Here is a 21206-nt window from a genome sequence, read left to right on the forward strand (position 1 = left end):
CCCCCCCCCCCCCCCCCCCCCCCCCCCCCCCCCCCCCCCCCCGCCTCTAAGCCAAGAACCTCTTCCACCACCATTTTCTATCCAGCCTTCGAGCATCAAAACCAGTGCTTTTCGATTCTGGCTTCATTAATCCCACCTGGGGAGTTTTTCCAATTTACCGAAGTGTAAGATCAACCCTCCGAGATTCTGATTCATCAGTTCTGGGGTGAGGCCTGAGCTTTGGTAATTTTCAAAAATTTTTCTAGGTGATTCTCCCAACTCTTCCAGGAAGCCAAAAGGGATTTCTCTCTCCTCTGAAGCCCCACGGTACTCAGAAACCACCTTACATTTGACTGGCTTGGATTCAACCATTGCGGATTTACCATTCCTCGAGTAGATGGAGGCTGCCTGCCTCCAGGTATTCTAGGAAAAAAAAATCTCTACTTCCAACTCTCCAGGTTATGATTCCAGTCTGTCTGAGCAATTTTACAGCTCAGTAATTTGTAGGTAAATGGTGGTAATGTAAAATAATTCTTACAGACATGCTCATACTGTTCTATTTGGTGACAGCCCAATTAATCTCCCTCCCCTTTGACCAGAAAAACCAGTCTGCCTCCATTTGCACATTCCTTTTAATAAGTGTCTACTTATTCTCTTTCAAGCTGGCCATAACATCTGCCTGTCCAGTCATTAGTAGGTGAGTAGAATCAAATCTTTAGCACATGATCATTTTTCTATCTTTTGAATCATAACTTTACTGTCTTTCTTAAAAATTACTGTGTCTGCTTCTTTGCTGCTCCCATGACCACAGGGTGGCTTATAAAGATTGTTGGGTGAAACACACTGAGTTGTTTTAATGCCTCTTTAGTGACCCCCCTGGAGGGGGGGAAATCACATAATAAAAGAACATCCAGCCTAGGGGTCTTCAAAGTGTGCTTTATTCCTCATTATATAGCCAGGAGAGGAAATAACTTGAGGGGTTAAGTATAATTTGTCCAATGTGATAAAGAAAATTAGTGATTAAACAGGAGCTCATTTTTCAAAAAAGTATTTACTGAGCACGTCTGTTGGTAGGAGATGGAGGAGGAATAAAAAATGAGACAGACGAGTCTCCCACCCACACAAAGCTGGCAATCTACTGCCGTAATCTGTCATTGCTTTGATCCTATGTACCACCAGTAACCAAGGAAAAAAAATTGAGTATTCATCATGATAAAAACATATTTTATAAGCATGAGATTAAAAGCATACGTAATAAGAGGCCTAATAGTTTCTTCTAGAAAATCATCTTAGTGCCTCCCAGGATGTGTGCACCCGACTTCAGAGGCCCCTGGCCTGTAAGGTCATGATCCTTCCCCTCCCCCAGCCCGCAGGAAGACACCAGGACCAGCCCCACCGTCCTCCAGGAGCTAGCCTCTGATGAAGCCCAGGTAAATGCCATTCCTGGCCCTGTGCCTGGGCACACCCCCCCTCCAGCTCCAGACACTCGGGTTTCTTAGAGAGCAGTGTCTTTCCCTCTCCTGACCCAGAACCATTGATCTCTGGGCTGGGCAAGGCCCCAGGAGATCATCAGGCTGCCCCAGGCTTGGAACTGCATGGGCCCGGGTTTGAATCCCAGCTCAGGTCACTTTTGTGAGGCAGAGAAGCGTTGCGTCTAACAGGACAGAGGCTGCAGCCACCCTGCCTGGGACTGAAGCCTGACCTGCTCTTTAGGAGCTGTGTGGCCTTGGGCAAGTACTTAACCTCATATGTAAAACAGGATAAAAATAGCGCCTATCTCAGAGGAGTCGTGGTGAGGATGAAAAGAAGACACACCTAGAGCTTAGACGTGGCCTTGACACACAGGAAACACATGGGCATTTAGTAGTATTTCTCCCCTAAACTTTTGAGGGCTGACTTTCCACATCTGCAAAATGGGCATGGTAGCAGCATCCAATCTACCAAGGGTTCAGCCAGGGCCTGGCAAGTTGGAAGGTTCAGTAAGTAACGGAGGTTATGATTTAATTATTATTTAAGAGGTACCAGGACACCCCTTTTACAGATGAGGAACCTGAGGCTCAGGGCACCACACCCTTTCCACGATTACAACAGCAGCCCCGGCCTCTCTGTGCACAAGTACCAGCCTCGTCTTCCTTTGACAGGTGCGCAGTCTGAGGCTCAAAGAACCCGAAGACAGTCATTCCTCCTTAGCCAGTGTCTGTGGGAGCTTCTCAATTCCAGGAAGAAAGGAAATGCAGTGTGGCCAGGATTCCAAGCCAAGAAGTTTATAAGCATAAAGGATCCCCCCCCCCCAAGACTTCCTCTCCTCTGTTGCGGGGGCAGCAGGGGTGCAGATAAGACCCGGACTTGCATGCTCAGAAATCAGGGTACAGACCACATCCTGCACTTTGTCCCCACCCAGGAAGTATCTTGGTGAAGCTGGGTGGGGTGAGGCTAAGTGATACCCCTGGGCCTCCCCAGAAAATCCTAGAATAATGCAACATCAACAGTCATGGAGCCCCAACGCACTTTACCAGCTGGGTGCCCTGGGCACATCTCTTGCCCCTCTAGGGAGGAAGGAACTAAGGCCTAGAGGGGTAGGTGTGCCCAGGGCCCCTGGCTGCTCAGAGGCAGGGCAGAGCCTGGGGCCGGGGCTGGAGCCTGGAAGCCCAAGGCTCCTGCTGGGTGCTGCAGTGCAGATGCTCCAGACGCTGGCAGCGCACCAACACTGCAGAGCGTCCCCCACCCCTTCCCGGGGTCAGCTCCGACAGGCAAGGTCCTGCACTTCCCAAGGACAGCCCCCTACTCTGCACACTGGTATCCACATTCTGCCCCAGCAAGAGCTATGGCCCTAACCCAGAAACCGCAAATATTTTCTGAATCCAAGCAGCTAGTACCTTGGGAACAAAGGGTGGAAGGCAAAGGAAGATGGATGAATGACTGTCACAGCTGCAGAGGGGGATGCAGGCCTGGGCCTCCCTCCCCAGCCCCACCCAACTCTCAGAATCCTAAGTCTTTCGAACAGTTGAATCCTAGAATACCAGCGCTGGAAGTGGCAGCCGGTTTAGCAGCCTTTGCTACTGATGGTTAATGAAGGTCCAGGCAGGGAAGGACCTTGCCCCAGGACCCCTCCAGGACCTGGAACGGTAACCCTGCTTTCCACAGACTCCCAGGCCAGTGCCCTCTGCCTGGCACAGGGCCTGCCAGCCAGAAGGGCAGGGTTTTTATGGGAGCTGCAGCGGGAACGGTCATTCACCTGGAAGGGCAAAGCAGGACAGGATATCCCTTCAGGGTCGGTGGGGCCAGCAATTTCAGGTGTGCTTTGTGTGCGGCAGGAGGGGGAAGTGAGTGAAAAGGGCAGACTGAGGAAACCAGAATCCTTTCACCAACCCCGGAGCCATATGTCCAAATTTGGAATTGTGAGAAAGACCCGCGGGGGTTTAGAGAAAGGGAGGGGTAGGAAGGAAGCAAAGGCAGGATTCTCTTCCCAAAGGACCCCTCCCCTCCCCTCACAGGGCCTACAAGGGTAGCCCAGGCTTCCCAAGCCTGCAATCAAGACTTCCCAAACTTGAAATGATTCCTTGCAGCTGACAAATAAATCAATTTTAAGGGCAGCCATCATTTCCACGGAGAGGGGCTGGGTTTATCAGCTCTGGACTTGGAAGAGTAAGCTGACTCGGAGAGGGAAAGCTACTGATTCAAGGTCACACTGCAAGTCGATGGTGGAGCTGGGATTGGATTCAGGGTATTTCAGTCCCATGCTGGTATTCTGGGAGTTATCTGAAGACCTAAGTTTTGGGAAGGCCTAAACTGGGCTTCAGGAGAGCAGGAAGAAGGGTGGGGCGTCTGCCCTTAGGGCCCAGCTGCTTTCAAGTCTCCCTCAGGCCAGCGGTGGTCCAAAGGGGACGCGAGGGTCCCTCGGGTGTGAACCAGCCAGTTCCCCACGGGTCTGCACACCGAGAGCCCTCCCCCGCAACGACACACACAAACCACTTCACAGGCGGCTGGAGGGGTCTGCCTCTTCCTGCAGCCTCAGTCTTTGGCCTCAGCCACACCCTTCCCTGCGGGTCCTTAGACCCCCGTCCTGCTGCCCCCAACCCCAGGTCTTCTAAGTCTCTCCAGCCCCCGACCCCTCCCAAAGCACGGCCAGCATCCTGCGCTGCCTCCGCCCGAGAGCCCCCGGCCCCTAGACTACACCCGCCGCAGAGTCCGGGCCCCCTCCCCTCCCCTGTTCCCCTCCCATCCCCCAGTCTTTGCTTCTGCGCCCGCCACCCTAGATTTGTTCCACTGCGCTCCCCCAGACACATTCAGCCCGCGACCCTCTCGGGTTCCCACCCCCGCGGCCCCCCACCTGCCCGCGCCCGCCACCTGCCCGCGCCCCGCCCCGGAGCCCCGCGGGAGGCACGGGTCAGCGATGACTGGGCGTTTATCGCTCGTCCCCGCGTCCCTGCAGCCCTCGGGGGGTGGGGTGGGGGCTGATGCGATCCCTTCTCCGGCCGCAACGCACTCACCGCGCGGCGGAGGCTTCCTGTCGCGACCGGGCAGACGCACGCGCGGACGCGGAGCTCGCGGGGTGGGAGCCCGTTAGCCGAGCAGAAGCAGCCGCCGCAGCGCGGGGGCGGGCCTGGAGGACAGCTGGCGGCTCCGGGGCCGGACACGTGGCGCGCAGAGGCCAATCGGGCTCGCCCCGCCTTCCCTCCTCCATCCCCACCCCCCAAGTTCATTCGCTGCTGGAATCTTAGAATGTCACCGGCCGAGAAGGGCCCCGCCAGGAGAGCCTACGTCAGTGCTCAGACCCCGGCCGGGACCTAAAGAAGGCAGGGGGATTTGGCCAAGGACACATGGCCACTCAGAGCCAGAAGTCAGGGCTTCCGAGTCCCTGATCTGGACATTTCCCCCCAAATTCCTACCACTCGCCAAAGCTTTGTTGAGAAATAGAACATTGAGGCTTGACAAAATTGAGGCCAACCACTTTATCTGCCTGATCAGATTACATTCCTCAATAGCCCCACCAGGCTGGTGACATTACTCACCCACTTTGCGGAGCAGGAGAGCCCAGAGACGTCCAGTTATTTGACCAATGTGGCACAGCTAGTAAGTTGTGGAGCTGGGATTCGAACCTGGGTCTAGTGACTCCAAAGGGACGCTTATTCGAGCTTGGCTCTGGGGAGTGCATAGTTCAGAGGAAAGGCAAAGAGACCAGCAGTTAAAATCTAGGGCTGTGTGGAAAATGCTAGAACACAGAAAATGATAAACTATTTGGGAATCCAGAGGAAACAGAATGATTGTCCCCCAGGGTATTCGGTAAGACTTCCTGGAGGAGGTAGCCCTGCAGCAAAGGTGGGTAGTATCTCCCATCCCCTACACCGCCTTAGAAGTTCTGCTTGGGTGAAAAGATAGACCTATGGCAACCCTGGGCTGCCATTCACCTGCTTAGTTTGCATGGGCAAGACACTTACCTGTGTAAGTGTCTTGATTATCAACTTGCTCATTCAAAAGATAGCGATAATCAAAGCTTTTTCCAAGGGTTGTCCTCAATCCGTCACTAGTTCAGAGTCCTCTAAGCGTCCCACAAGGAGACCTGGTTGGAAAGTATGTCCTTTCATCTATTTGTAGGGGCCAAGGCAGGCTGCTCCAAGATAGACCACTTTGGCATGAAGATTATTTTGAGTTAAAACCAGATTCAGGAAGAGCTCTTTACCTCCCCCTCAACTGCCTAAATTTACATAGGAAAGAGCCTGTACCAAGAAGAGAACTCTTTTTAAAAGATTTATTTGTTTGAGAGAGAGAGAGTGCGTGCTTGCACGAGTGGGAGGAAGAGCAGAGGGAGAGGGAGAGAATCCTTGAGCAGACCCCCCCCCCCACTGAGCGTGGAGACCAACAGGGGGCCAATCCCAGGACCCCAAGATCATGATCTGAGCCAAAATCAAGAGTTGAATGCTCAGAAGCACCTGGGTGGCTCAGTCGGTTAAGCGTCTGATCCTGGATCAAGCCCCTCATCGGGCTCCCTCCTCAGTGGGGAGCCTGCTTCTCCCTCTCCCTCTGCCGCTCCCCCTGCTTGTGCTCTCTCTCTCTCTCTGTCAAATAAATAAAATAATTTTTTTTTTTTAAAAAAGAGTTGGGTGCTCAACCGACTGAGCCACCCAGGCGCCCAAGAAGAGAACTTTTAACAAGACATTCCAATTTACCTAAGAAACTTATCTTCATAACAGGGCAAACTTTATTTTCCAGACATCTCTCACCTTCCTGCTAATGGTCTTCCTCAGACCCCTACCCACCTCCCTAGCTCATATAAGTGTCATGTTGCCTCAACGTCTAGAATTTCCATATCTGTATGGATTCCCCTTACATATGAAACTAAATTTGATTTTCTCCTGTTAATCTGTTTCATATCAATTTGATTCTTAATCCAGCTAGAAGGATCTTGAAGGGCTGAGGAATTTTTTCCTCCCCAACATATTCATTCCCCCAACAAAATGTATTGAGTCCCGGCTGCATGCCAGGCACTGAGCGGGGAGACTGAAGTGAACACATAGGAAGTGGGGCCCTGACCTACCCACATGGAGCATTCACTCTCACAGAAGACAGATGGTTAGGTCATTGTTACAATAAAGTTTGGAGAGTGGTAATCTATAAACTATAAAGTGCAATGCTAGCCCACAGCAGATGAACCCAGCCCAACCTGGGCATCTAAATGAGAGTGATGTTAAGTTGTGACCAGAAGGATGAATGGAATCTAGCAGGAGGCTAAGAAAAAATTAACATAATTAACTTATGATGAGATCTGTTCAAAATAAAACCACTGGCCCAAAACAGTGTCATTGAGACTGAATTCACAAACCGTGGCCTGGGGATTAATACCTAATCTGTTTCAACCTCCCCCAGAAATGTAGTCTTAACCAGTCAATCAGGAATTTTTCAATCAGTGCCAATGAATCTGCCATTGGGGCCCTCCAGAGAAAGATGAGATAATTTGCAGGGTAAGACCCCTTGCCCAATGGGAGGGGGAGATTTGAACAACAATGTGGAAGAGGTAAGGAAGGTAGCCAAGCTGTAGGAAGAGTCTCTCAGCCAGAGGAAACAGCTGGAGCAAATGCTTGGAGGCAGGAGTAGGCCTGGAATGTTCCAGGAACAGCAAGGAGGCCAGTGTGGCTGGAGTGGAGTGAGGGGGAGGGAGAGTACAGGGAGAACAGAGATAAGGAGGGACCAAATCAAATGGGGGTGGGGGAGGGGGCTTGTGGGTCCTTGTAAGGACTTAGTCTTTTACTCTGAGGCATCTGGGGAGCTGTTGCAGAGTGCTGAGTAGAGGGGGGACATGACATTTATTTTCTTCTTTCTTTGGGAGTAAAATTCATGCAACATAAAATTAACCATTTTAAAGTGAACAATTTTGTGACATTTAGTACATTCACATTCTTATCTAACCACCACCTCTGCATAGTTCCAAACCGGTTTCATTCCCCTAAAAGAAAACCCGAACACGTTAAGCAATTACTCTCCATTCTCCCCTCCCCCAGCCCCTGGAAATCACCAATTTGCTTTCTGCCTTCATGGATTTGTCTATTCTGAACGTGTCATACAAATGAAATGGTACTATGTGTGGCCTTTCGTGTCTGGCTCCTTTCACTTCACATAGTTGTATTAGGGTTCTCCAGAGAAACAGAACCAACAGGGTATATAGAAATAGATATAGGAGGAGATTTATTATAGGAATTGGCTCAGGCAGTTTATGGAGGCTGAGAAGTCCCGTAATCTGCTGTCTGCAAATTGGAGAACGAGGAGGGCCAGTGGTGTGATTCTGCTGGAATCTGTAGGCCTGAGAATAGGGGAGGTGGGGGTGTGAGGGCAGAAAGATAGACATCCCAGCTCAAGAAGAGAGAGAGCTGAATTCACCCTTTCTTTGCCATTTGTTCCATTTGGCCCTCGATGGATTGCATGATGCCTGACCACATTGATGAGGGCAGTTCCTTAGTCTACTGGACCCTAATGCTAATCTCTCAGTGAATCAAATGCTAACCATCATGGACACACCCAGAAAGGATGTTTTATCAGCTCTCTGGGCATCCCTTAGCCCAGTCAAGATGACATGTAAGATTAACCATCATGACAATGGTCTTGAAGTTCCTCTGTGTTGACACATATGTCCATAGTTTATTCTTTTTATGGCTGAATAATATTTTATTGTACATATATATCACCTTTTGCTTATCCATTCATCAGCTGATGGACATTTAGGTTGTTTCCTCTTTTTGGCCATTGTGAACAGTGCTGCTATCAACATTTGTGTACAAATACTGGTGTGAGAACTTGTTTTCAATTCTCTTCCATATTTACTAAGAGTGGAATTGCTAGTCTGTATGGTAATTCTATATTTAACTGTTTGAGGAACCGCTGAGCTGTTTCCACCAGCAACGCACAGGGTTCTCCATGTCCTTGCCAACACTTGTTATTTTCTGTTTTTTATTTTTTGTTTTTAATGCCATCCTAGTCAGTGTGAAATGTTATCTTGTGATTTTGTGTTCTGTTTTTATAATTGAAGTATAGCTGAATCTTTTCTTTTCTTTTCTTTTGGTATCTCCTGATTTTGATTTGCATTCCTCTAATGACTAATGATGTTGAACCAACCTTTCCATGTGCTTATTGGCCATTTGTACATACATCCTCTCTGAAGAAATGTCCTTCACCCATTCAAGTTATTCAAGTCCTTTACCCATTGTAGTTTTTTTTTTCCTGTGCTCATCTTTAAATTGGGTTGTCCTTTTGTTGTTGAGTTGTAAGAGCTCTTTATATATTGTGGAGATGATATATTTCTGTGTAAAGAATACTGAATACTAACAGGGGGCAAGCGTAGGAGCTGGAGATCTGGTAGGAGGCTTTTGGAGTAATCTGGGTGAGAGATGCTGGTGGCTCAGCCAGAGTGGCATAAATGGAGTCAGTGAGAAGTGGTTAGAGACTGGATATACTTCAAGGTAAAATTAACATGATTTCTGGAAGGATTGGATATAAGATGAGAGACAGAGAGGGGAGTCAAGAATGACTTCAAGGATCTTGGCCTGACCCACTAGAAGGATGGAGTTACTATGAACTGCAATGAACAAAATTGCAGGAGGACAAATTTGGGGAGTGAAAGTGGGAAAAAACTGACTTCTGTTTTTGATCAGTTTGTTTAAGATTTCTATTAGATATCCAAGAGGAGAGGTCAAAGAGGCAGACAAATCTGGCATTCAAGAAAGAGATCAGGGCTAGGGATACAGATTTGAAAGTCACACGCATAGAACTACTGTTCAAGGCCAAAGAAAGCTATGACCTCATCAAAGGAGAAGAGAACCAAGGATCACTCCTACATTAAGAATCAGAAAGGGGGCACCTGTGTGGCTCAGTCAGTTAGGCATCCGACTCTTGGTCTCAGCTCAGGTCTTGATCTCAGGGTCATGAGTTCAAGCCCCATGTTGGGTTCTGTGCTGGGCAAGGAGCCTACTTTAAAAAAAAAAAGAAAGAATCAGAGAGAAAAGGGGTGCCCGGCTGATTCAGTTGGAAGAGCATGCGACTCTTGACCTTGGGGTGGTGAGTTCGAGCCCCATGTTGGGTGTAAAAATTACTTAAATAAATAAAAAACTTAAAGGAAAAAGAATCAGAAAGAGGAGAAGAACCCAGCACAGGTGACTGGGAAAGAACTTGCAGTGAGGTGCAACGAAACCCAAGAGTGTGGTGTTTTGGAAACCAAGTGGAAAAAAGTGTTTGAAGGAGGAAGGAGTGGTCAGTTGTGCCAATGCTGCTCTTAGGTCCCGTAGGACAAGACCCAAGAATCCATCATTGTGTTTAGCAATATGAAGGTCAACATTTCCCATGAAGAGCAGTCTCAGTGGACTGTTGGGGGCAAGGGCCTTATAGGAACGGGCTTAGGATAACAAGTACCAACTACTTATTTCAAGAGTTTTGCTGCAAAGGCCAGCAAAGAAAATGGGGCATCCTTGGCAAGGGGTGGGGATCAAGAGGAGGATTTTGGTTGGTTTATTTGTTTAGGATTGGTGACATCACAGCATATTTGTGAGCTGATGGGAATGATCAGATAGAGTGAAGAAATGAAGACAGAGGGAAGCGATATTTGGAGAGAGAACGGGATCTAATGTACAAGTGTAGGGGCTGCTAGTATCCTTCATTTGCAGGAAAGATGACTGAAGTTCAGAGAAAATATGGCATTTGCCCAGTCAGCCCTGACGACTGAGGCAGGATTAAAAGCCTGGTCCCCTTGACTGCTGAGCCCAGGCCCTTATTCCCTGAGCTGCAGAAAAAAGGCTAATAGACTGCTCGTTTTCTTTGACTGATCATCTCATTTCTGGGAATCAGTCCTAAGCAAATAATTTGAAATACAGAGAAAGCTCTTTAGGTCCCACACGGTATGTTTAACCACAGAAAGGAACAACGTAAACATCCAGGGGCCGTGGAATAGCAAGTAAACATAGGTCACATAACCTCACTGGCTGGTGGACACAAAGCCTGAAGGAGGCAAATGTGGGACGGAAACACGTTAAGATGACTTCATCTTTTTGGTGCTGTTCCAAGCCCCTTCCTACATAGAGTGGCTCTTCTAAAGTGTTTGTAAAAGAGACAATATGGTGTGGAGATGTGGGCAGAACAATGGATTGGGATTCCAGACTCTCTCCCCTCCTTTGTCTGCGCTGTAGTTTCTCTGATTTCAGAGGAGAAATGTTCCAGATCTTGGGGTTGCCCTCTGGGAAAGCTGCAAGTGGTCAGATAATGCCACCTGCTGGCAGATTCCAGTTCTGCCGGCCTCCATCAGGAGAGTGTGCCTGGTGTGGCGCATTCCCATTCTCACTTTGACCAAAGGAAGGAACCCCCAGGGGTTACTGTTCACAGGGCCACCAGGAAGACCCTCTTCTTCCACAAGAAAGTCCTGTCTCAGTGCCTGGTATTCCTCTGAAAGGCTTGGGGATTGCTCCTCTCTGTGGGAAAGAACATAAGGAGTTTCTAACCACTTGGCATGAAGCAGATTTTCCCCTATAGGGTCTCAGTGATGTGAGGACACTTAGTTTTGAGCAGGCAGGTCACTTGGAGGGTGGAGAGATGGAGAAACAGCAGGCAAACAAAAAATAGGCTTAAAAACCACAGAATCACTTTTCTAATGATTTTTGTTTCTCTGGTTTCTCTTATTGTAAAAATATTGAGTGTCAATAATCAAAAGATGAAAATAATTTAAAGCCATAATCCTACAGTCCGAAGGTAACTTACAGCAACATTACGATTAACATCATTCTTCTATTTGTAACAACGATAACAGCAATAATTATAATTGCCACACTGCTGGAGCATTTACGTGCCACACACGTATACTTCCATTCACAAAAACCTGGAACTTACCGTAAATATTATTTTATCTTTGATACACCTTAATTCGTTGTGGACACTGTTTTGTGTGATTAAATATTCTCCAAAACATTGAAAATAACTATGTCAAATTCCATTCCATGGTAATAGTATAATTTATTCATCTCATCACCAATTATTGGACATTTAGGTTGATTCTGAATTTTTCAGCCCAGCTTCGATATTGTTTCCTAAAACTTGAATTCAAGATAAAAGAGTAATCAATATTTTTTGAGGCTCCTGATATTTCCAAATTACCCCCCGTATAGAGGAGATCCATCCACGCTCTTATGCACAAGGTAGAAGAGAAACTACTGAACCTTAGAATGCTTACATATATTTCATGAATCACAGAGCGTGTTTGCATGCATTATCGCTCCACACTGAGGTGGATAGAGCAGGCGCTATCCGTAAAAGACGTGGTACCTGGGACCCAGGGAGGCTCCATCACTGAGCCGGCGTAACATAGCTATTTAGTGCCTACCTTAAGATGGGAACTAGGTTTCCTGATGCCATGCTGTTTCTTGGATCCCATAAACAGACTCACTTCTTTTAGGTTTAACAGCACATTTCGGTTTCAGAAGGCTCCTTTGACATGAGGGTGTTCTACAGACCTTCCGGGATGCTTATCACCCCACAGCAGAGTCGGGCCAAGAGATTACTTTGACCCCTAAGGTGGAAGTTACAGGAAGGCTGGGGTCCCTGTGAAAAGGCCTGAAAGCAGCTGTAATAAGAAAAAGCTGCGTAGCACCATGCTTTAAAGCACAGTGTTTAAAATAAAAAGCAAATAAGCAAAAAAAAGCCCTAAGGTTCTGGTTCTACCTCTTTCTAGCTGAGTGACCATTAACCATCCTTATTCCCCCAAGATTCTGTTTTCTTAGTTATAATACATGGGTATTATACAACATCTACCTCATGAGTTTGGTGTTGGAATTCACTGATAGTAATGATATAAATTACTTAGCAGCAATTAGCATCTAGTAATGAGACAATAAATATAAGCATTGTTGCTATTATTTTTATTTATTAAATGGTTAGAGTCCTAATCTATTAATAATAAGAGGCGAGGGTTCTGGCTGGGTTCTAGGACTGTGCACTTTTGTTCTGTTACTATCTGTACAATAGTAGAGAAGGGGATGGGATAAACTTTCTCTTAAGATTCCCTTTGCTCGGGGCGCCTGGGTGGCTCAGTTGGTTAAGCAACTGCCTTCGGCTCAGGTCATGATCCTGGGGTCCTGGGATCAAGCCCCGCATCAGGCTCCCTGCTCGGCTGGAAGCCTGCTTCTCCCTCTCCCACTCCCCCTACTTGTGTTCCCCCGCATGCTGTCTCTCTCTCTCTCTGTGTCAATTAAATAAATAAATAAAATCTTAAAAAAAAAAAACGATTCCCTTTGCTCTTACATCTGAAGACTGAATCTCTAACACTCAATTCTAAGGTTCCATTTGCTGTTGAAGAGTCTGTAAGTGTTTGTTTCAGGATTCTGCGGGATTAAGATTCTGTAACTCTGAGATTCACTGTCTGGAATTCTAAGATCCCATGACTCACTCAAAATTCTATTGAAACATTCCATTTCCATGGAATGAAAGCTCTTCTTGTAAGCCTGGTAGAAGCTTAACTATTCTTGTGGGTTTCTCCTTAAATAGCACTTCTTCAGAAATTCCTTCCTAATCCTTTCTCCAGTGTACTTTATACACCCCTCCCCATCATCTCTCCTAGGATCCTGTTCTTTCCCATCATAACACTGTCCTCACTGGTGATTAGATATTTATTTGTGTGATTTTGGCAAATACCTGTCTTCATGTCTCCATTGCTTGGTAGAGTCTCAGTAAATATTTGGTGAATGAAATAAATGAATGAATGGATGAATGAATGCATACTACAATTCAAAGCTTCAGTGAGTATTTTTTCCCCAAGGACTACTATTCCAGACCACTCCCCACCCGAGGGCTGACACTCAGGAAGGGAGTGACCTTTCTAATTCCGAGATGTTGCCTAGACTGTTTGTACCCTGTCCCTTCTGCTCCCCACTCCTCCTTATTTGTCTCTTTAGGAGCCCTTGGTTTAGAGAGAAGGCTATGTCTCTGTTGTTGAGACCAGGCTGGAGCAGCTCATTTATTCATTCAGCAGAGGTTTGTCTAGTGCCCACAAAGAGTTAGGCACTGTGCTAGTGGACTGGGATAAAGGGTGAGCAATATAGACCTGGCCCCAGCTTTCACAGAGCTCCCGCCCTAGAGGGTGGGAGATGGACATTTATGACACAATCACACAAATTCCCATGAACAACAAACTGTGGTAAGTGCTGTAGGATGGAGGCAAACAGGGTGCTCCAGGAGTATATAACAGCCCACAGTCCAGATCCAGGACCCTGGGCTCAAGGCCACAATGGCCTTGGGCTCAGCTGGGCTGCATGGATGCTCTCTTCATGCAATCTCTCCCCTGGGGAATGATCAGTGACAGCGTGGGTTCAACATGGTGCCCTGCCTAGCTCCCAGCACCTCCCTTGACAGCACTGTGCCCATGCGGGGGCACCTACACCACCACCGCTCAGAACTCCTCTGCTCCTTTAGGGACTCGGTCACTGAAAAGAGGCTGGTAGGGCTCTGAAAGGCCAGGGAGCTCTAAGAGTCCCATAGCCTCCTTAAACAGCTGGGGAAACTGAAGCCCAAAGAGGCTGCTCAAGGTCACACCGAAAGTGGGAAGGTGAGAACGGGGCCCCCAAGCTCCCAGGCTCCCCATTCTCTGCTACTTCCCACCCCCGCACACTACCTTCCAAGAATAACCATTGAGTTTGTACAGAAGGAATCCTGTTTCAACTGGAAGCCAGGAGGCTTTCTACCTGCTTACAACCAATAGTTGGCGGGTACACAACACTCTGCAAGGAGAGCAGGAGGCTTCCAGCTACATTGGGAGGGACTTGCCTGGTGGTGTGTCCTGAGTCACAAACACAGATGAGTAAGAATACATCCGCTCACATGTCTGTATGGAATACCATTCTTTCATTTAACAAGCGTTCCATCTTCAAGGACATGTAGCTAGTTGAGCCTTCGAATGCTCCTTGCTCTTTGCAGCATTGTTTCCAATAGCAAAAAGGAAACACGCTTTGTGTCCTTTGGTAAGGGAATAATAAACCGCAGAGCCAAGTCATAGAATATTATGTAGCATTTTAAAAAGTATCAGGGTAGGTCTCCACAGGGGGCCAAGTTCACAAAAAAAAGCAAGTTTAAAAAAACTATGCACAGGCACCGTCTAAAACCATCTACAGAAAGAAAATTCACCAAACGATCCTTTATTTTGCTATGGATATGCACAGATGCCAATGTAAATGCAGGAGGAAGTCTAGAAGAAGGCGCACCCAGGCTGTGACTTCTGAGGAAAGTGGGGGGGGGGGGGTTGGTCAAAGGGAACTTAAGCTTCATCTGTCATCTTTTTTGAGCATGAATTTTATTTACATATTATTTACTTCAGTAAAGTTATTTTTTAGAAATACCAAGCTTTCGAGCAAGAGTTGACATTTTCTACAGAGGGCCGGACAGTAATATTTTGGGCGCTGTGGGCCCTGCGTCTCTGTGGCCCCTACTCCGTCCGCGGCTGTGGTGTAAAAGCCGCCCTAGACAGGACGTACTCTGGTGAGTGTGGCCGGTTTCCAGTACTGCTTTATATAAGGACACTGAAATTTGAATTTTATATCATTTTCACGTGTTGCCAAATATAGATTTTTAACCATTTAAAAATGGTAAGTGCTCCCTTTGGCAGCACATCCCCTAAAATTGGAACCGTACAGAGAAGACTAGTGCGGCACAAGGATGACAGGGAATTCATGAAGGGTTCCATATTTTTTTTTAAAAAAAATGTTAAGCCATTCTTAGCTTGGCTATGCCGAAGGGGGCTGCTGCCTGCAGATTTGGCCCCCAACACCCCCCCCCCCCCCCCACCGCGTTAAGGCCACTTCAAGCCCCACCTCCTGCCGGCCACACTCACCTGCTCGGTCCTCAAGTAGTCCTGTCCTTCGGGCCCCCTCATGACCCTCCTGCGACCTTCCGAGGCCCACCAGCTGCATCCCAGCTCTGCCTGTCTGCCCTGGGGGACACGCCTCTCCTGGCTGCAGAACTTTTTTCCTGAACAGGGAGGGCTCGGAATAGCTCTGCTCACCTTGGCAGGGGGAACCCTGAGAAAGGAATTTTGTTTGGAGTCCTAGAGAAGCCAGGATTCAGGACTTGGATTTGCCTTTGAAATCAGGCCCCTCCTCTCCCATTCCCAGGGGTCCCTCGCCACTTCCCCGCTCCCACTCTTTGGCCCCATCAGTGTCTCCCCTGCAGCCCCTGGGCCACATCGCCTGAGGTCTGAGCTGCGGGTCCTTCACAAGAGACCCCCGAGCCCTCTGCTGGCTGTCCTGTTGCCTGCTCGTCTGTGTCATTTCAGGTATGGACTTCTATCTTGAATCTTTTTACTCCCCTGGGGCATCCTGAGACCCCTTGTTTCTGCCTTTCCCAGGAGTACCCTGTGGACGGCATGGTGGGGGTACAGGGGAGAGTGAGCACTCGAACCCCTAAGCTCAGCTCTCCCACAGATTGTCTGCGCTGCCTTGGCAGAGTCCCCTCTCTGAGCTCTGCTTCCTCATCTGCACAATGACAGGATTGGACTGCATGATCTTCCAAACCCTTTCCAGAACCCTTTGTGAGCATTAAATAACATAATGCATGCAAAGCACTTTGCACAGCACCTGGGTGCCCACTAGTTTTTAGTTAAGGTCATTATCATCATCCTCAGATCCTGAGAGCAGACTTGATATCTTCCGTAAGTTTTCCTACGTGACTTGCTGGCTCTGCAAACCCAGAGGCTCCAAAGCCGAGGACATCTTGATGGCTCCCAGAGAGTCACCTCCCTCCCGGCCCAGCGGCCCGGCCCTGGCCCTCGTGCTGGGAGGTGGAGCCCCTGCTCAGGAAGATGTGTTTGCAGCATGCTCCCCCAAAACAGAGGTCCTTGTGGGCCCTGTCAGAATCCAGCCAGCGCAGCCCCAGCTCTGGGGGCCTCTCGAGCCCAACCCTTGGTTGAATTTCAACTCCAGATCAAATAGGATTCCAGACCCAGGACCCAGAGATACCTCCAGCTAGCGGCTCTAACAACAGTTTCCCAGTCAGGGCAATCAAAGAACCAGCAGGTACCCCCAAACCTCTCTTATCCTGCCCTGTGATTGACTTGCTTCTGCTTCACGGAAGGCCTCTATCTATGCAAGTTTGGCTATGAAAGCATTAGCTTTATATTTGCATTTTAAAAAAATATACTATTTGTGGCAGAATAATAGCCTCCCAAAGATATCTACGTCCTAATCCCCAGAACCTTCCATGGCAAAGAGGCATTAAGGATGAAGATGGAATCAAGGTTGCCAATCAATTGACCTTAAAGTAGGGAAGTGGTCTTGATTATTCATTCATTCAGATGGGTCTTTGAAAGCAGAAGAGGGGTCAGATGGCGGATCCAGGGAGGTGGTGGCATGAGGAAGATTCCATCCAACAGCACTGGCTTTGAAGATGGATAAATGGGCAGCCTCCAGATGCTGGAAAAGATAAGGAAACATTTTCTAAGAGCCTCCAGAAGGATTGCAACCCTGCTGACACCTTGATTTTAGCCCAGTGAGACCCAATTTAGACTTCTGACCTCCAGAACCATAAAATAATAAATTTATGTTGTTTTAAGCCACCAAGTCTATGGTAATTTGTTACAGTGACAATTGGAAATGAATACACTATTCTTGACGACAGGGATTTATTGAGCTTCTGTTATAAGCTAGACACTGCACTCAGTGCTTCATTTATATTATCTCATTTAATACACAGAACAGTCCTGCAAGGCAGGTGTTTTCTAAATGAAGAAACTGGGCCTCAGAGAAATGAAATGACTAGGCCAAGGTCATACAGCTAGCTTGTAGTGGAGCAAAGATTCAAAGTCTAGCACCATTGGCTCTAAAGTCCATATTCCATCAGCTCACCCGGACTCCCCACCCCTTCTCTGGAGCGGCCTAGATAACTGCTTAGAGAAACTTTGTTTTCAGATGCTAGACTGCAATGTTCTATGTCACCTCATTAATATGCTGAGCCCAGCTGTTCTCTCTGATGCTTAGTTTCTCAACCTTTAAAAAGGAAATAATAATGCTTGCTGGGTGCTTTTTCCAGGCTATGGCAAGGATTAAACCAGACTATGCATTGGAAAAATTCTCTGGGAACTAAGTGCTCCTCCCATGTAAGAAATTCACAATAAACCTGCTCCCAAACTACCAAAACTTCCCCAAACTATTTGGGGAGTACCTTATCCCTCCAAGGCCAGGCAAGGCTCCCATGATAGATGTTCCCACTAGGGAGACTTTTTACATTGTTGTGAAATAATAGAAGATAAATATATTGGTCTCTGCCCCCAGTTCCTGGCACAGGGCTCCTAAAACCTTTGCAATTTCCTAAGTGTTAAGAGCACTAGGAGCATCTTTTGTTCTAATATTTGTCTTTGACCCGGGTTCCTGACTCAGAGTTCCTAAATCTCCTGGAATTTCCTGGGTGATAGGAGTGTCTTTTGTTCTAATGAGGTGACTCTGGGTGGGCTCCTGGAGAGCTTCAGGATGGGGGCTGATCACCAGGAAGACCAAGCCATGATTGGAAGCTTGGAACTTTCAGCCCCACCTCCCATCCTCCAGGAGGGGGAGAGACAGGGGCTGGAGACTGAGGTAATGGTGGATCATGCCTATGTGATGAAGCCTCCATAACAGTCCCCAAAAGATGGGGTCTGGAGAGCTTCCAGGTTGCTGAACCCACCGAGGTTCTGGGAGAGTGGTGTGTGGGGAGATTGTCCTACGAATCTCCTCCAGCTGGATGCTCATCTCTATCCTTTATCCTAAGTAAATGTAAGTATTCCCCCAAGTTCTGTGAGCTATTCTAGCAAATTATCGAACCCAGCCTGGGGGTCATGGGAACCCCAATTTATAGCCAGTCAGCCAGAAGCACGGGTGACAACCTGGGACTTGGGATTGGCATCTGAAGTGTGGGAGGGGCAGCCTTGTGAGCCTGAGCCCTTAACCTGTGGGGTCTGACACTCTTTCCAGGTAAATAGTGTCAGAACTGAGTTGATTTGTAGGATACCCCTATGGTGTCTCAGAGAATTGCTTGGTGTGGAAATCCCCCTCCCTCAATCTGGTGTCAGAAGTGTTGTGAGTGGTAGTCATGTGCGAGGAAATGACACACACACAGAAGGTGTGTAGTTTTTTCTTAACAGCTGCGAAAACCAGAGGTCTCAGGCTTGAAAGTGGCGGTTTGGGTCCTTTCTTTGTTTTGTTGCTTTGTTGGTTGTTTTGCCCATTGGTCCCTGTGTGTGTTGGTGATGGTGGTTTGGGGCCATAAAAAAAAGACAGTTGCTAAACTCCATTGGGATCTTTTCTGTTGCTGCTGCCCAAACACCATACCCGCCCCTTGCCCCTGCCCCCCCCCACACCCTGCCCGCTCCCCGTGATGGATGGGGTGGCCCAAGGCTTTTGTAACCGGTCTCAACATGATGGTTTCCGAAGAGGTGTGTGATGCATGTCACACTGGAAGCAAGAAGACCAGCTGGGAGCTACCGCAGTAGACTAGATGTGATCTGACCAGGGTTTGGACTGAGTGGTGGTAGCAGTGGGGACGAAGAGGGAAGGATGTATCTGGGAGCTATCAGGACAGAAAAGAAAGAGCCTCGGAACTTGGTACAAATTGCACAACCTTCTCGGTGTGAAGAGAAAATTGGGGGCTGGGTGGCAGGCAGGCATGTGGAATGGCTGTGTCCTCTTCCACGGGGAAGAAAAATTAGATCAGCAATAAAAGTTGAAGACAGGGGGTCTGCATCTGAAAGGTCTTTCTAGCAGTCAGAGCCATTCAGCCTGAAGATACGCTTTTGGTGGAACTGTCATGGGCTCTGGAGCCAGGCTGACCTGGGTCTAAGTTCAGGGTCTCCTGCCCCTTGGCACAGCACCTGGGGAAAATGAGCCTCTGGGAGCCTTAAGTTCCTCATCCGTGAAATAAGAATAACACTTACTTTGCAGTCATTAGGAGGATGAAATAAGAAAATGTATAGAAAGGGGCCAGTACTCTTCCAGAAACACTGTAGGCACCATCAATGGTAGCTATTAGTACCATTAAATACTGAGCTCCCCATCGCTGGACATATCTAAGTGCAGGTTAAGTGACCTCTTTTGGAGCATGTCCTAGAAGGTTTTGGCACTCAGATAAGAAAGTGTGTAAGTTCCCTTCCATAGCCCACCAGCTATTCCATTTCTAAGGAATTCATTCTAAGGAAGCAATCTGATCAAAGGTGCATGCAAGAAATAATTTTTTTTTTAAAGATTTTATTTATTTGACAGAGAGAGCACAAGCAGAGGGAGAGGGAGAAGCAGGCTCCCCACTGAGCAGGGAGCCCGATGCGGGACTCGATCCCAGGACCCTGAGATCATGACCTGAGCCGAAGGCAGCCGCTTAACTGACTGAGCCACCCAGGCGTCCCCATGCAAGAAATAATTATTGCAGAACTGATTATTTTGGCTAAGAATGTGGAAAAACCCAAATACCCAACAATGAAGAAATAAATTGTTACATCCCTACCATGAAATACCATCGAAATCATTCAGAACGTTTTGGTACACGTGTGTTTATTGACATGGAATGGTAATCACAACATATTACTAAGTGAAAAAACAGATTATTAAAAATATGTGTTCTATGGTTCCATTTTATTTTTTTAACAATGTCTTTAAAATATTTGCATTAAAAAGCCTTGGAGGGGCACCTGGGTGGCTCAGTCGTTAAGCGTCTGCCTTCGGCTCAGGTCATGATCCCAGGGTCCTGGGATCGAGCCCCACATCGGGCTCCCTGCTCAGCGGGAAGCCTGCTTCTCCCTCTCCCACTCCCCCTGCTTGTGTTCCCTCTCTCGCTGTGTCTCTCTCTGTCAAATAAATAAATAAAATCTTTAAAAAAAAAAAAAAAGCCTTGGAAAAATATGCTTCAAATAATCATGGTGGTTATTTCTGGATGGTAAGTTTGGGGGCAAATTTAATCCCTTTTTCTTGGTTTGTCTGTATTTTATAATTTTTCTCGAAAGAGTGAGGATTCCTTACAGAGCTCTGAGGTTCTGCCAGCTGCTGGGGGGAGGAGAGGACCCCATGTGAGATGAAGGGTGAAGGCTGGTGGCCCCACACTCACCCCGTCTCCCTGCAGCTGAAGTCCAGGAGCCGGCCAGAACTCCAAAGGCTCTGAAAAAGAGAGGCCTCAAAGCCACCAGCCCTGGAGAGGTAGCCCTCAGGAGCCACAGGCGGGAGGAAACCCAAATCAGACCTGAGCCAGAAGTCCCTGTAGATGAAGACTCCTGCAGAAGCGGAGGTGGCAGCCCAGCGCTGCGCCCCCGCCCCCCCCCCACTGCACCCTGACCCAGGGGCTGGGGAGGGGCTGCTTCCAGAAGGCGGGGGACTCTCTGAGCCTGCGGGCTGGGGATCCCCTGGAGCTGCGCTGGCGGGGCAGGTAGCTCACTGGAGGGTACCTGCGAACCTGGAGGAGGAAGGCGAGGAATGCCTGAGGTACGAGGTGGAGGAACTCCTGTGACAGCATGAATGGGTCCAGGAGGGGGCAGCAGTTCACAGACAACTTGAGGACAGTTTTTATGGTGATTAGAGTGGTCCAGAACCCACGACGGGCTTCCAGTAGGTACAACTGCAGGCATCTAAAAGAAACAGGGGGCGCCTGGGTGGCTCAGTCGGTTAGGCGTCAGACTTCGGCTCAGGTCATGATCCCAGAGTCCTGGGATGGAGCCCTGTATAAGGCTCTGTGCTCAGCGGGATCTGCTTGTCCCTCTCCTCCAGCAC

The 21206-nt window shown here is 48.3% G+C and overlaps 1 protein-coding gene and 1 non-coding gene across 4 annotated transcripts in view; one reads left to right on the forward strand and one right to left on the reverse strand.

Moving 5' to 3' along the window:
- The window catches only part of ANXA6 (annexin A6), a 46385-nt gene extending 41786 nt beyond the window's left edge, over positions 1–4599 (reverse strand). Inside the window, exon 1 of one of the 3 annotated variants that reach the window (XM_032395241.1) lies at positions 4466–4599. In XM_032395241.1, coding sequence (XP_032251132.1) covers position 4466 — 1 coding nt within the window. In that variant the 5' untranslated portion in view covers positions 4467–4599. The remainder of the gene's footprint in view (positions 1–4465) is intronic. The other 2 variants (XM_032395240.1, XM_032395242.1) reach the window with 2 other exon arrangements.
- Positions 4600–15081: 10482 nt separating this feature from the next.
- LOC116626166 lies at positions 15082–15181 on the forward strand. Its single transcript, XR_004298181.1, has one exon. It is a non-coding gene; the product is annotated as a U6 spliceosomal RNA (small nuclear RNA).
- The last annotated feature ends 6025 nt before the right edge of the window (positions 15182–21206 follow it).

The sequence above is a fragment of the Phoca vitulina genome, unplaced genomic scaffold (genome assembly GCF_004348235.1).
Source record: "Phoca vitulina isolate PV1807 unplaced genomic scaffold, GSC_HSeal_1.0 scaffold83, whole genome shotgun sequence".
Lineage (NCBI taxonomy): Eukaryota > Metazoa > Chordata > Mammalia > Carnivora > Phocidae > Phoca > Phoca vitulina.